Consider the following 16781-nt stretch of genomic DNA (forward strand, 5'->3'; position numbering starts at 1 on the left):
ACATCACCGGTCTGCTGTTCCTGCCCGCTCCGTCACACCATACATCACCGGTCTGCTGTTCCTGCCCGCTCCGTCACACCATACATCACCGGTCTGCTGTTCCTGCCCGCTCCGTCACACCATACATCACCGGTCTGCTGTTCCTGCCCGCTCCGTCACACCATACATCACCGGTCTGCTGTTCCTGCCCGCTCCGTCACACCATGCATCACCGGTCTGCAGCCCCTGCCCGCTCCGTCACACCGTACATCACCGGTCTGCTGTTCCTGCCCGCTCCGTCACACCATGCATCACCGGTCTGCAGCCCCTGCCCGCTCCGTCACACCATACATCACCGGTCTGCTGTTCCTGCCCGCTCCGTCACACCATGCATCACCGGCCTGCTGTTCCTGCCCGCTCCGTCACACCGTGCATCACCGGTCTGCAGCCCCTGCCCGCTCCGTCACACCGTACATCACCGGTCTGCTGTTCCTGCCCGCTCCGTCACACCATGCATCACCGGTCTGCTGTTCCTGCCCGCTCCGTCACACCATGCATCACCGGTCTGCAGCCCCTGCCCGCTCCGTCACACCATACATCACCGGTCTGCTGTTCCTGCCCGCTCAGTCACACCATGCATCACCGGTCTGCTGTTCCTGCCCGCTCCGTCACACCGTACATCACCGGTCTGCTGCCCCTGCCCGCTCCGTCACACCGTACATCACCGGTTTGTAGCCCCTGCTCGCTCCGTCACACCGTACATCACCGGTCCATCACACCGTACATCACCGGTCCGCAGCCCCTGCACGCTCCGTCACACCGTACATCACCGGTCCGCAGCCCCTGCCCGCTCCGTCACACCGTACGTCACCGGTCCGCAGCCCCTGCCCGCTCCGTCACACCGTACGTCACTGGTCCGTAGCCCCTGCCCGGTCCGTCACACCGTCCATCACCGCTCCGTCACACCGTCCATCACCGCTCCGTCACACCGTCCATCACCGCTCCGTCACACCGTCCATCACCCCGCAGATCCTCCTCTAATCACTGGGGGTGCTGCAGAAAATGAATTGAAAGTGAGAGCGCCCCTCCCCCATCTTCAGCCCCTCCCCAGTGTATAAAGAAGTGATCCACTATATCACTGTACTGCTGAGGATGGCCCCTTCACAAGGGCGGAGGCCCCCGACCGCTGATGATCCCGCACACTGCTCAGACTTTGTACAGAGTTTATTTAGAGAAGAGAACAAAGTACATAACGTGAATACAGAGAAGCAGATGATGTAACACAGTGGTGTGAGGCGGGAGAGCGGACCCTCCGTGACCGGACCCTCCCACCACAATCAATTCCATCCCTCGTCAAACACCTCACTGGTGTCTCGTCACAACATGCGCTGCCAGGTTCCTCGTGCGCCATCGTCCCAGAAGCTGCGCCGCCGCCGTAGATGGAGGACTCTTCCCGGGAAGCGTCTGGATGTTCATCGAGTCTCAGGACATCGAGACCGGAGCGCTCAAGCTTTCACCTCAGACGAGATGTTGTAGATGGCGTCCGAGTTCTCCGAGACCAACTCATCTACATAGAGACCACAGGGCAATGTAGTCAAGATGACAAGATGAGAGACAACCCCTCCCCCAGTCATACCCCCCAACTTACATACCCTCCCCCACACAGCGGGCCGGTACAGACAGCGGCCCACCGTGCCAGGACGGGAGAGGGCAATGCTGGGAGAAATCACCCATCCCTGCACCCCATCATTACCTAAATGGCCTCTGTCAGCACAGCACGACTGCAAACGAAGCACAGCCGCTCAGGGCGTCATGTCCTGGCTCCTTCCCACCCGCATCATCTCCCCCCGCTTTACAACAGGCGCTCAGTGCGTCATATCCTGGCTCCTTCCCACCCGCATCATCTCCCCCCGCTTTACAACAGGCGCTCAGTGCGTCATATCCTGGCTCCTTCCCACCCGCATCATCTCCCCCCGCTTTACAACAGGAGCTCAGTGCGTCATGTCCTGGCACTTTCCCACCCGCTTCTTCTCCCCCAGCTTTATAAGAGGCGCTCAGTGCGTCATGTCGTGGCCCCTTCCCACCCACTCCTTCTCCCTTCTTCTCCCCCAGCTTTATAAGAGGCGCTCAGTGCATCATGTCGTGGCCCCTTCCCACCCGCTTCTTCCCCCCCGATTTATAGCAGGCGCTCAGTGCGTCATGTCGTGGCCCCTTCCCACCCACTTCTCCCTTCAGCTCCTCTCGCTTTATAGAACACAGAGCGGTAGTGTGAGGACATAGGGATATATTCTGAGCATGAAGTCATATTCCTATAGCCGCCATCTTGTCAAGCTTCAATCAGAATGCTAATGAATCTGAGGAACCTGTCTATTTAGCAGTGGTGTGACAAAGGAAAAAGTCTATGATATGGAAATTAAGTGAGCCTTGGGAACACAAAAAGAGAGGAAGACCCCCTTCTGTGACACTGTGGCAGAAGTTCCTATCTACTTAGCAAGCTTGGAAGTATTCAGACAGCCAGGCTCCAGTAGAATAAGGTTAATATTTCGTGTGCCGTGCTTCCCAGAATTATGGCAAGCATAAACATGGTGTCTCAGCATGCGGACAATGCTAGCACATATTTTATATGGAAGTGGGGCCTTGGGAAGTACCCAAAACGTGATATAGGCCAGTGGGGAACCAGCAGACCAACCATGCGTCCTACCATTTTGAAGCTAAAATTATAACTGTCAAAATGAGAGCATTGGCGTCCGCCTACGACGTTCCCAGGCAAAGTTATGGCCAATATTCCCTTTTGGGATATTATTTTGACTCCAGCCAGGGGTAGAGCAGTGCTCCCTCTGAGGTCACTAAGGTAGGAGGGGACAGGGATTGAGCTTGTTTGATAACCTCAGTGCAGCCATTTTTTAGCTGTTCTTTGCCGGGGTCACGTGTGGATACACCTGTGGGAAAGTTCCTGGAATCCTGGTCTACAGTGCCCCCCTGTGGCCAGACGCACAAGGTAACTGCTTGTACTGTATGCCTGTTTGTAACCCATGCTTTATCTGTAACTGTATTCTGACATAACTGTATATTCTGTAGATTCCATATTGTATATATTGTAGTTTCTAGTGTGCCTTAGGCAGATTAAATTATATAATCTTGGGCTGTTCTGTTATCTCGATCTTGAATCCTATGTCTGTGTGCTCGGTTAATAGTTACCGTAAATCGGTTGGTGGCAGCGAGTTTGTACCAAGGATCATTGTGGGGCGGCCAGTGAGATTTGGGGAGGTTTTTATATATTCCGTCCGCGGAGGTCGGGGGAATATTATTATTATTTATTATTATAGCGCCATTTATTCCATGGCGCTTTACAAGTGAAAGGGTATACGTACAACAATCATTAACAGTACAAGACAGACTGGTATAGGAGGAGAGAGGACCCTGCCCGCGAGGGCTCAGTCTACAGGGAATGGGTGATGGTACAATAGGTGAGGACAGAGCTGGTTGCGCATTGGTCTACTGGACTGAGGGTTATTGTAGGTTGTAGATTTGTTGGAAGAGGTGGGTCTTGAGGTTCCTCTTGAAGCTTTCTACGGTAGGGGAGAGTCTGATGTGCTGAGGTAGAGCGTTCCAGAGTATGGGGGATGCACGGGAGAAATCTTGTACGCGATTGTGGGAAGAGGAGATAAGAGAGGAGCAGAGAAGGAGATCTTGTGAGGATCTGAGGTTGCGTGCAGGTAGGTACCGGGAGACTAGGTCACAGATGTAGGGAGGAGACAGGTTGTGCATGGCTTTGTATGTCATGGTTAGTGTTTTGAACTGGAGTCGTTGGGTGATGGGAATCCAGTGAAGGGATTGGCAGAGTGGCGAAGCTGGAGAATAGCGGGGGGAGAGGTGGATTAAGCGGGCCACAGAGTTTATATACCCTACTCTCACCGGGAGCCCTTCAATCATCGGCACAGTAGAATAGCGGCCTCCTTGCTTATTGTCGGGCAATTCCATAATTGGCCTGACTATAAGAGGGGCGCTAGAGAGCGCGTCACGTGCTCTGTCTGTCGGCCGGATGGGTGGTAGAAAGGAAGGACTTAATTCCCGCTTCCTATACCCCCCTTTCGTGACATATTCCTGACAGGTAGAGATAGATGTAAAACCAGAAGGTGGCAGGCCACACTCTAATGTTCGGACACAACATGATGCACTGAGCGCTGGTGCTTGGTTTGAACAGTCGTTCTGTGCTATGAAGCATGAGCAGATGCCACCCCCTACACCTCGTACCTGGCAGGACACACTTCCATAGGCCGTACGTCTTCCCCACCGCAGTCTGCCACAGTCGTAGAGTGCCGTCTTCAGAGCCGCTGGCATAAAGCTCCCCGTCCGGACTGAAGCGGACACAATGGACCGGACCAAAATGACCCTTGTAGGATTCTGCCAGAGGAAAGTGAAGATAAGAGATCAGGGCACAGCAGGGAGGCCGGTGCCACCGCCGGCAGGGGACGATTCCTCACCAAGCTCCTCCCCGGTGGTGTAGTCATATTTATAGAGCTTGAAGTCATCGCCTCCGGCCACGATGCACTCTTTTTCAGGGTGGAGAGAAGCAGAGTTGATTGGAGCTGGAGCCTCAAACGACTTTATGAGCTCCAAACTGGAAAGAGAATATCAAAATTACTATCACAAGGGGCCACGGGATCTGCAAGGGCCAAGAAACCTGGTGGCTCCTCAGAAGAGATTATAATGGATCAGATGATAAATCACTAATAAATACTATCACTAGTCATATTTAGAGGATATCCAAGTGAGATGTGACCAAATATCATTGGGAAGTGGCCATCACCTCCTCCTCGCCACACCCGGCCTCACAAACAGGAGGAGCGTCTGCAACCACCTCTCTACAGCCGTCACCACGAACAGAAGCAACCGTCACCTCCTCCTTGCCACACCCGGTGTCACAAACGGAAGGAGCGTCTGGAACCACCTCTCTACAGCCGACACCATGTACAGGAGACATTGTCGTCATCTCCTCCTTGCCACTAGAGTTGAGCGCGGTTCGTGGTTCTCCAGTTCTAGGCTCGAGTGATTTTGGGGCATGTTCTAGATCGAACTAGAACTCGAGCTTTTTGCAAAAGCTCGATAGTTCTAGAAACGTTCGAGAAAGGTTCTAGCAGCCAAAAAACAGCTAAATCTTAGCTTGGTTTCTGCTGTAATAGTGTAAGTCACTCTGTGAATCAAACTATTATGACATTTCAGTGTATAGTGTGCGTGAACAGCGCCTTCAGATCACTGCTGTTTCTATAATGGCGATCGCCATTTTTTTTTTTTTTTTCTTGTCTTCCTTCCCTAAGCGCGCGCGTCTTGTGGGGCGGGCCAGCATGTCAGCCAATCACAGACACACACACACCTAAGTGGACTTTGAGGCAGAGAAGCAACGGCATGTGTGATAGGATCTGCATGTCACATGTCCCTGCATTATAAAACCGGACATTTTCTTCACGGACGCCATTATCTGCCTTCTGCGTCTTTGGTGTCAGACATCAGTGTCGCAGTTCCGTCCTTTGTCCTATCGCCGATACAGCTGTATGCGCTGCATACACAGCGTTAGACAGCTTAGGGAGAGCACATTCTAGCAGTCCTTTTAAGGGCTCGTACCGGCAGGGTCAGAGAGCCATAGGTGACAGGTCCTGCAAACAGCAACAGCGTCTGTGTAGCCCAGGTCAGGGATTTCCTCCCTGCATTTCACCATTAGGAGGGAATAGAAAGGCAGGCTTCCATTCCTCTACCCAGAGCACCACAATCCTGCCACTGTACCCTCCTGTCCTCTGCACACTCCAACTGATAACTAAGCCATTATACTAGCAAACACTCAGTGTACCTAGTGGCATCCTAAACGTGGCTATTGGACTTTTGTCAATTCACAGTATTGGAACGTTATTTGCAGCACGTCTGCCTGCATAAAACACTCTAACTTTTTTAAACTCAGCCATTATACTACCAAACAGTCAGTGTACCTAGTGGCATCCTATACGTGGCTATTGGACTTTGCTATAGTCCCACTAGTGCAAAGACATTTGCATAGCACGTCTGCCTGCATTGCACACTACAACTTTTTTAAACTAAGCAATTTTACTAGCAAACACTCACTGTACCTAGTTGTATCCTAAACGTGGCTATTGTACTTTTGTCAATTCACACTACTGCAAATCTATGTGCAGCACCTCTGCATGACAACCTCGTGCTCTGTTTTTAATAAGCTATAATGATAGCACAAAATACTGCCATTTTGTGGCATCATAGAACTGGCTGTTGTATTCCATTAGTGCCCCACTGGTGACAAGCTATTTCTAGCACCTCTACATCACACCCTCATGCACATTTTGCTACGCTAATGTTATAGCAAACTCATGGAATTCATTGCTGCATTTCATAATTCGGAGGGATAGAAAGTCAGGCTTCCTTTAGCTTTTCCTTCTGTTCATAGACAGCATCTCCAAGACAAATTTCCCCTCCACGTCTAAGTGTGGAGAGGCAGCTAGTGCGCATGCGTGTGCCGATGTACCCCAGCTGCAGCATAATTACAGTGTTTCGCCTAGTGAGTATGCTCAGCCTGACTGTGCCATTCCTGACGCTAAGTCTTCTTTTCGGGATACAGCGCATGCTCCCACACTAAGTGTGAAAAGCCTCTTTGCACAGGTGCTTGCATTCCGTGCCGGGTCTAAGTCCTGTTTTGGGCATAGACACCATGCTAAAGCTGATAGTCTTTTTTCAGAGACTGTATTTCATGCTACTGAGCATGCTCAGGCACTTCCTGCATCAGAGACTAGGTCCGGTAATGAACTCTTTGGCCCTGGCCCTGATGTGGGGGTCCCATATAGACCACAGGGCATCAGGTGTCCTCCCAAATGGCTTGCAGAGGCCCACACCTATGACTTGTCACCGCATTATTGATGGTCAGACGATGACTGGTGAGGTGTTTGGGTCATGGCAGCCATGAGGTCATTATTGAAGTTGCGTTTCCAAATAGGACGCTAGTTATGCCACTCATGACGTGTCACTCTGCTTTTGTCTCCAGGAGGTGCATTGTGGTCCACCCTGGTTTGGGGCGGACCCAGGTTATAAAAGGGGCTGGAGCCAACAAGGAGGTGCGCAGTCTTCTATTATGCTCCGAAAGAGCACACCTCCATGTGTTGAACCCATTGCGGCTTTAGGCCAGAGGTAGGCAGGGATCGGGTGGTGGATGCAGGCCACCACCACAGTTGGTAACGCAGAACGGTTAAGACCAGCTCCTGTCCTACCAGTCCTGCTTGTGCAGCCCAGTGGCATTAACAGGCCTGCTGCTGCTGATGCGCCTGCTGTCCACAGGTGTGGCCCCTACGCACACGGTCAGCGTACTCAATGGCCCCTGTGTTGTTAACAGGGAGTTCCTGGGCTGGGTGGGCGTGTGGACCCTGTGACGCTAACAGGGCTCACAGTCTCCAGATCCGAATGGCGTCTAACTCGGTTCAGGCTACTATTAGTTTCATAGCCACACAGCTCTGTATCCTCCACCGAACCTTCCAGTTGCCAACCTCTCCTTTTCCATCTGGGAGCACGGTGGACACTGACTGCTGATGGGGATATATCCCTCTTTCTTTTCTTATTAATTTTCGTTATATAGCGGTCACAGATTATATACCACTTTATCCAAATCTGCCAGTCCCACTGTAACAGATGTTGTTTCTTCAGCAAATGTTACAGTTGCTTAACCACCAAATCCACGGACCAAAACTTTTTTCCCCTTTCCAACACACCTGTTCCCCTTTCCAACAGCATCTGTCCTTTTTCAACTCATTTTGGTATATGACCAAAAGTGCAACTGTGCAGGGACACCGTACTCAACGCCATCTCAGCACAGCAGCCATCCCTCGGTCCCTCCGATGTGGACAAGTAAAAGACCATTTCCTCCTATCCATGACAAAGCGTTGAGATTCACTCTGTGCAGCACTGGTGTTTAGTGGAAAAGCAGATCTAAGATTGCGTACCACATTCTGCAGATACTCCTGTATACGTGCGTCTATTTCTATGGCAGGAATTAGTTCGCCAAATTTTGTCTTGTACCGGGGATGTAACAGTGTGGCAACCCAGTATTCTGGATTACTTTGAATTCATACAATCCGAGGGTCATGTAGGTAGTGCAGCAAGAAGGCGCTCATGTGTCTTGTGCATCCAGGAGGACCAAGTCCTTGGTGTGTTGGTGGCGGAGAGGTGAGAATCGTGCCTCCTTCCTCTGCCCTCTCCCCACAACCTCGCACAACCGAAATGTGAGCAAGCTCTCACTCATCTGCTGAGTCTTCCATGCCCATCGCCAGTTCGTCCTCCATTTCTTCATGGGCTCCTGCACTTTCATCAACACTTTTTGCTGATACTATGCGCCCTTGTTAATCCCTCTCCCTCACCATGAATGCCGCATAGGTGCCGCTGACCATCTGGACCTCGTAGATCTTGTTATCCCTTCCGCATATGACTCCTCCTGTACTTCCTCCCCTTCCTCTTGTCCCAATACCTGACTCTGAATAATAATTACAGTGTGCTCCATCATGTAGATGACCAGAATTGTCACGCTGAGAATGGCATCGCCAGTGCTAAACATCTTCGTCGACATTTCAAAACTGTGTAGCAGGGTGCATAGGTCCTTGATCTGACACCACTCCAGCAGCGTGATCTGCACCACCTCTGGATCAAGTTATCCCAGGCTATATGTCTTACCGTATTTCAGCAGGGCTCTGCGGTGCTGCCACACACGCTGCAACATGTGCAGATTCCAATTCCTGCGGGTCGAAACATTGCATTTACGGCGTTTAACTGCCAGACCCTAAGACTTCCGGAGTGATGAAAGTTGTTGAGCTGCTGTGTGCGCACGATGGAAGTGAGCACATAGCGAGCGTGCCCACTGCACAAGGCCATGTAGGCCGGGATGGTGTTTTAAAAATTGCTGGCGAATTCGGTTCAACACGTGAGCCCTAAAAGGCACGTGTGTCACATTGCCCTGAGGAAGGGCCGCAGACAGGTTTGCATCATTGCCGCACACGGCTGTTAAGTCACCAACGGAGTCCGCTCCGTCAATTTGTACTCCGGTCGCCAGGTGACAACGTGTTCCTTTCATGAATAGTGCTGATGATGGGAGAGTAGTCGATGCCAGCGGCGCAGGTGGACGCAGGTTATGCTCACCCACTGGGCTGCATTACCTTGACAGATGCAGAATCTCTGGCTGAATGTAGCTGGTGGGTATCTCACAGATGAAATACCATCATTCAGCTACAACCAATGGGAAGACACCACACCCTTTTTTATGCCCATCCTGTCTGCAGACCACTGCCAGACATAGCTATGAACCTCTGGTTAATTTTACCCCCAGTTCAGTTTTATGATTTTGTGTGCTTGTTACCTGACTACTTTTCCTGCTTGCTGTTTATGTACCTTGTTGGCCGATCCGCATTTCACCTCTGCTTGTTTTCTGATTAAGTCCTGGCCGTCCCATTCTGTTCCTGTTCCTCAATTAATGTTTTGACCCTGCCTGACTACTATTCTCTGTAATAGCGGTGTGACTCACATTTCCCATACATTTCAAAGTAAAGCTTTGACCGCCTGATGGCATTGAGCTCTGCTGCCAGCATAGTAAGGAGGTGTGTGGTAGTCCTTGTGCGCAGTTGCAAGGAAGGGTGGCCTGACCACACAGGGTTTGCGCCAAGGTAGAGGACCCACACGAGGTTGAAGAGGCAGAAGCAGTGTATTAACTTCTACATACAGAACAAGGATTGAAACAACTCGTGGGGACGGCAAGACTTGTACAGCAGACCCTTCTCCATCTCTCACCATAGTTTGCCAGTGCCCAGTCAGTGACATGTAATGACCCTGTCTATGCTTACTGGTCCAAGTATCTGTGTTGAAATGCACCCTGTCGCACACAGATTTTCTCAAGGAAGTGGTGATGTTGTGTGCGACATGCCGGTGTAGCGCGGGCATGCTTTTCTTGGAGAAGCAGTGGTGATTGGGCATGTGGTACTGGGGCACAGCGACAGACATAAGGTCTGTAAAATCCTGTGTGTCCACTACGCGTAAAAGCAGCATTTCGGTAGCCAACAGCTTACAGAGGGATAGAGTCAACCACTTAGCTTTGTCATGGGTCGCAGTAAGTGGCCTTTTATTTGACCACATCTGAGGGAAAGAGATCTGGCTGCTGTCTGTAGACGGTGTTGAGTAGGGTGTCCCTGGAAAAATGCAGGTTTGTGAGAAAAGTGCAGGCGGAGACATGATGTTGCCTTCATCTTGCCTTCAGATCTGTTCATCTTGTATCATTTTTAAAAAACACAGCAAGCAAGGGTTACTCCAAGCGGAGTCTACCTTTTTTCCCAACATTGGGCACACAGACACCCCATCAGTGGCAGCACTTGTGCCCTAGTTGCAAACAGGATGTTTTGATTTGCATCAAGCACATTCCAAATCCACAAGCCTTTACTCTCCCCAGGATGACACAGGGGTAGTAAATTCCTTCTGGATCCATGACTTGTTCATTTTGATGAACGTCAGTGTGTCCACATTGTCACTGGACAGACGCGTGCGCTTATCTGTCAGCACACACCCAGCAGCACTGAAGACACGTTCAGAGACAACGCTGGCAGCTGGACACGACAAAATCTCCAAGGCGTAACTGGAGAGCTCTGTCAATTTTTCTAGATTTGAAGCCCAAAAGGAGCAAGGCTCCATTTGCAAAGTCATTGCATCGATGTTCATTTGGAGATACTCCTGTATCATCCTCTCCATCCGTTGACTATGTGTCAGACTTGTTGTCTCTGGTGGCCTTGCAAAGGAGGGTCTAAAAAAATTATGAAAATATTCCATAAAATTGCTGTTACCAGCACCAGATACGGTGCTACTGGTACGGGTAGACTGTTGAAGATGACGAGACCGTCCCATGTTTGTCAAGTTACAACTGGGAGAATCACTCCCTGCACCTGCACGGTTGTTTGGTGGAAAAGCCGAGCTAAGATCGAGTAACAGCTTCTGCTGATACCTCAGCATACGTGCGTCCCTTTCTATGGCTGGAATTATGTCACAAAATTTGGACTTGTCCCGGGGATCTAATAGTGTGGCAAGCCAGTAGTCATCATCACTTCTAATTTTGACAATCCGAGGGTCATGTTGGAGGTAGTGCAACAAGAAGGCGCTCATGTGTCTTGCGCAGCCATGCGGACCAAGTCCACGCTGTGTTTGTGGCATAGAGGTGCTAACCGTTCTTTCTTCCTCTGACATCTCCCCCCAACCTCTTTCAACTGAAATTTGACCAAGGTCTCCCTCATCCGCTGAGTCTTCCATGTCCATGGACAGTTCGTCCTCCATATCTTCATGTCCTCCTGCACCTTCCTCAACATTTCGCCTGCTACCATGCACTCTTGTTGATCCCTGTCCCCCATGGTCCCATGCCTGCCGCGTTGGTGATGATGAACGTCTGGACCTTGGTGATGTTGTTGTGTCTTGCGCATATGAATCCTCCTGTAGTTCCTCCCCTTCCTGTTGTCCCACCCCCTGACTCCGAATAGTGTTTAGCGTGTGCTCCAGCATGTAAATGACTGTAATCGTCATGCTGATAATGGCATTGTCAGCGCTAAACATATTCGTCGCCATGTCGAAACTGTGCAGAACGGTGCATAGGTCCTTGATCTGAGATCACTCCATCAGGGTGATCTGCCCCACTTCTGCATCTCGTTGGCCCAGGCTATACATCATGACGTATTGCACCAGGGCTCGCCGGTGCTGCCACAGTCGCTGTAACATGTGGAGAGTTGAATTCCAGCGTGTCGCCACATCGCATTTCAGGCGATGAACCGGCAGGCCGAAAGACTTCTGGAGCGATGCAAGTCGCTCAGCTGCGGCGCTTGAACGCCGGAAGTGAGCAGACAGTTTTCGTGCCCTGTTCAGAAGGCCATCTAGGCCGGGATAGTGTGTTAAAAATTGCTGGACAACAAGGTTCAACACGTGAGCCATACAAGGCACGTGTGTCACCTTGCCCAGGCGAAGGGCCGCACCCAGGTTTGCAGCATTGTCGCACACGGCCTTACCAGGCTGCAGGTTGAGTGGAGACAACCATTTATTAAACTCGGACCGCAGAGCTGACCACAACTCCTCAGCTGTGTGACTCTTATTCCCAAGACATGTCAAGCTAAAGACCGCCTGATGCCGTTGCGCTCTGCTGCCAGCATAGTAATGAGGGGTGCGTGATTCCTTCTGCGCAGTGAGAACGCTGGTGGCCTGACCAGGCAGGCTTGGGGCGGAGGTGGAGGACCCAGATGAGGTGGAGGATGCAGAAGCAGTGGCGGAACTTGGACAGACAGAGGATTGACACACAAGTCGTGGGGACGGCAAGACTTGTGCAGCAGACCCTTCACCATCTATCAACATAGTTACCCAGTGCCCAGTCAGCGACATGTAACGTCCCTGTCCATGCTTACTGGTCCAAGTATCGGTGGTGAAATGCACCCGTTCACACACAGAGTTTCTCAAGGAAGCGGTGATGTTGTGTGCGACATGCTGGTGTAGCGCAGGCACACCTTTCTTAGAGAAGTAGTGGCGACTAGGCATCTGGTACTGGGGCACAGCGACAGACATAAGGTCTCTAAAATCCTGTGTGTCCACTAGGCGGAAAGGCAGCATTTCGGTAGCCAACAGCTTACAGAGGGATAGAGTCAACCTCTTAGCTTTGTCATGGGTCGGAGGAAGTGGCCTTTTATTTGACCACATCTGAGGGACAGAGATCTGGCTGCTGTGTGTAGACGGTGTTGAGTAGGGTGTCCCTGGAAAAATGCAGGTTTGTGAGGAAAGTGCAGGCGGAGACATGATGTTGCCTTCATCCAACGTAGGTGCTATCGATGTCAGAGAGCTGTACACACTCACTTGTTTCCCCTTCCAAACCAACTGACGACCTACCAAGCAAACTGCCTGTTGCGGTTACAGTGGTGGAAGTTTTGCGTGGAAAAACAGGTGTGACAGCTGTCCCCACAGTCCTAGAAGATGAAGAGCGCGCGGATGCACTGGAAGGGGCGGGCGGTGGATGGTTCGCTCCGCTAGGCCGCATTGCAGCACAGTGAGCTTCCCACCGGGACCTATGATATTTATTCATGTGACGATTCATGGAAGAAGTTGTCAAACTGCTGAGGTTTTGACCTCTACTAAGAGAATCATGACAAATTTTACATATCACATGATTTGGGCGATCTTTTTCTATGTCAAAAAAGGCCCAGGCTAGGCAAGGCTTAGAGGCCATGCGACCTGTTGATGCACCCCGAATAATGCTCATAGGCAGAGTGGTGGCTGAGGATGCAGTTGTAGACGTGCTACCAGTGCTCTGACTCTGTCCAGGAAGGCGCAAGGTAATTTCGTCGTCGGTTGCATCCTCCTCCACCGCCTCTGTTGACCTCCTCGAGTGCCTGACTGGGGGTTGACAGTAGGTGGGATCTAGAACTTCATCATCAATTGTTGTGTTTGCACTCCCCTCCCCCTCAGACCGAGCCTCTTCTTGCCCTGACCGAATATTTAAGTTGTCATCCCAATCGGGTATCTGCGTCTCATCTTCATCAGTATGTTCCTCATTGCCTATAACCACAGTTGTTGGAAAGGCAGCATTTTGGTAGCCAACAGTTTGCATTTTATGAAAGTCAACCTCCAAGCCATTTCATGCCCTTCTAAAAGCATGTAAAACACAGCGAGGGGACTCCAACCACAGTCTCCCTCGTTGCCACTAACTGGGCCACACACACCCCACTTGACTGGCATCGGTTGAGCCCCCTTTTGAAAAAGAAAAAGATGCTTTGCATGAAGCACTCTCAAAAATACACGTGCCTTTCCCGTCCCCTGGCTGACCCAGGGGAAGAAAAGTCCTCTGAGAGCCATGACTTGTTCATCTTGGTTCTTTTAGAGACACAGCGAGGGGACTCCAACCACAGTCTCCCTCGTTTCCACTCACTGGGCCACACACACCCCACTTGACTGGCATCGGTTGAGCTCCCTTTTGAAAAAGAAAAAGATGCTTTGCATGAAGCACTCTCAAAAATACGCGTGCCTTTCCCGTCCCCTGGCTGACCCAGGGGAAGAAAAGTCCTCTGAGAGCCATGATTTGTTCATTTTGGGTCTTTTAGAAACACAGCGAGGGGACTCCAACCACAGTCTCCTTCGTTGCCACTCACTGGGCCACACACACCCCACTTGACTGGCATCGGTTGAGCTCCCTTTTGAAAAAGAAAAAGATGCTTTGCATGAAGCACTCTCAAAAATACGCGTGCCTTTCCCGTCCCCTGGCTGACCCAGGGGAAGAAAAGTCCTCTGAGAGCCATGATTTGTTCATTTTGGGTCTTTTAGAAACACAGCGAGGGGACTCCAACCACAGTCTCCTTCGTTGCCACTCACTGGGCCACACACACCCCACTTGACTGGCATCGGTTGAGCTCCCTTTTGAAAAAGAAAAAGATGCTTTGCATGAAGCACTCTCAAAAATACGCGTGCCTTTCCCGTCCCCTGGCTGACCCAGGGGAAGAAAAGTCCTCTGAGAGCCATGATTTGTTCATTTTGGGTCTTTTAGAAACACAGCGAGGGGACTCCAACCACAGTCTCCTTCGTTGCCACTCACTGGGCCACACACACCCCACTTGACTGGCATCGGTTGAGCTCCCTTTTGAAAAAGAAAAAGATGCTTTGCATGAAGCACTCTCAAAAATACGCGTGCCTTTCCCGTCCCCTGGCTGACCCAGGGGAAGAAAAGTCCTCTGAGAGCCATGACTTGTTCATCTTGGTTCTTTTAGAGACACAGCGAGGGGACTCCAACCACAGTCTCCCTCGTTTCCACTCACTGGGCCACACACACCCCACTTGACTGGCATCGGTTGAGCTCCCTTTTGAAAAAGAAAAAGATGCTTTGCATGAAGCACTCTCAAAAATACGCGTGCCTTTCCCGTCCCCTGGCTGACCCAGGGGAAGAAAAGTCCTCTGAGAGCCATGACTTGTTCATCTTGGTTCTTTTAGAGACACAGCGAGGGGACTCCAACCACAGTCTCCCTCGTTTCCACTCACTGGGCCACACACACCCCACTTGACTGGCATCGGTTGAGCTCCCTTTTGAAAAAGAAAAAGATGCTTTGCATGAAGCACTCTCAAAAATACGCGTGCCTTTCCCGTCCCCTGGCTGACCCAGGGGAAGAAAAGTCCTCTGAGAGCCATGACTTGTTCATTTTGGGTCTTTTAGAAACACAGCGAGGGGACTCCAACCACAGTCTCCTTCGTTGCCACTCACTGGGCCACACACACCCCACTTGACTGGCATCGGTTGAGCTCCCTTTTGAAAAAGAAAAAGATGCTTTGCATGAAGCACTCTCAAAAATACGCGTGCCTTTCCCGTCCCCTGGCTGACCCAGGGGAAGAAAAGTCCTCTGAGAGCCATGATTTGTTCATTTTGGGTCTTTTAGAAACACAGCGAGGGGACTCCAACCACAGTCTCCTTCGTTGCCACTCACTGGGCCACACACACCCCACTTGACTGGCATCGGTTGAGCTCCCTTTTGAAAAAGAAAAAGATGCTTTGCATGAAGCACTCTCAAAAATACGCGTGCCTTTCCCGTCCCCTGGCTGACCCAGGGGAAGAAAAGTCCTCTGAGAGCCATGACTTGTTCATCTTGGTTCTTTTAGAGACACAGCGAGGGGACTCCAACCACAGTCTCCCTCGTTTCCACTCACTGGGCCACACACACCCCACTTGACTGGCATCGGTTGAGCTCCCTTTTGAAAAAGAAAAAGATGCTTTGCATGAAGCACTCTCAAAAATACGCGTGCCTTTCCCGTCCCCTGGCTGACCCAGGGGAAGAAAAGTCCTCTGAGAGCCATGACTTGTTCATCTTGGTTCTTTTAGAGACACAGCGAGGGGACTCCAACCACAGTCTCCCTCGTTGCCACTCACTGGGCCACACACACCCCACTTGACTGGCATCGGTTGAGCTCCCTTTTGAAAAAGAAAAAGATGCTTTGCATGAAGCACTCTCAAAAATACGCGTGCCTTTCCCGTCCCCTGGCTGACCCAGGGGAAGAAAAGTCCTCTGAGAGCCATGATTTGTTCATTTTGGGTCTTTTAGAAACACAGCGAGGGGACTCCAACCACAGTCTCCTTCGTTGCCACTAACTGGGCCACACACACCCCACTTGACTGGCATCGGTTGAGCCCCCTTTTGAAAAAGAAAAAGATGCTTTGCATGAAGCACTCTCAAAAATACGCGTGCCTTTCCCGTCCCCTGGCTGACCCAGGGGAAGAAAAGTCCTCTGAGAGCCATGACTTGTTCATCTTGGTTCTTTTAGAGACACAGCGAGGGGACTCCAACCACTGTCTCCCTCGTTTCCACTCACTGGGCCACACACACCCCACTTGACTGGCATCGGTTGAGCTCCCTTTTGAAAAAGAAAAAGATGCTTTGCATGAAGCACTCTCAAAAATACGCGTGCCTTTCCCGTCCCCTGGCTGACCCAGGGGAAGAAAAGTCCTCTGAGAGCCATGTCCACATTGTCAGTGGACAGACACGTGTGCTTATCTGCCAGCAGACCCACAGCAGCACTGAAGACAGGTTCCGAGAGAACGCTGGCTGCAGGACACGACAAGATCCCCAAGACGTACGTGGCGAGCTCAGGCAATTTATCAAGATTGGAAGCCAAGAATGAGCAGGGCTCAAGTTGCACATTAATGGAATCGATGTTTCCTTGCATATACTCATATATCTGTGTGTCCTCCTCTTTTTCCTTGTCCAGCTCTTTTGTTTTCGCATGAG

The 16781-nt window shown here is 51.1% G+C and overlaps 1 protein-coding gene across 1 annotated transcript in view; it reads right to left on the minus strand.

Annotated features, from left to right (window-relative positions):
* Positions 1 to 1188: 1188 nt before the first annotated feature.
* The window catches only part of STRAP (serine/threonine kinase receptor associated protein), a 34558-nt gene continuing 18965 nt past the window's right edge, over positions 1189 to 16781 (minus strand). Inside the window, exons 7-9 of the mRNA XM_075341922.1 lie at positions 4464 to 4600; positions 4234 to 4383; positions 1189 to 1546 (exon numbers count right to left, since the gene is read on the minus strand). Of these exons, the coding sequence (XP_075198037.1) occupies positions 1485 to 1546; positions 4234 to 4383; positions 4464 to 4600 (349 nt within the window). The 3' untranslated portion in view covers positions 1189 to 1484. The remainder of the gene's footprint in view (positions 1547 to 4233; positions 4384 to 4463; positions 4601 to 16781) is intronic.

Source organism: Anomaloglossus baeobatrachus, chromosome 4 (genome assembly GCF_048569485.1).
Source record: "Anomaloglossus baeobatrachus isolate aAnoBae1 chromosome 4, aAnoBae1.hap1, whole genome shotgun sequence".
Lineage (NCBI taxonomy): Eukaryota > Metazoa > Chordata > Amphibia > Anura > Aromobatidae > Anomaloglossus > Anomaloglossus baeobatrachus.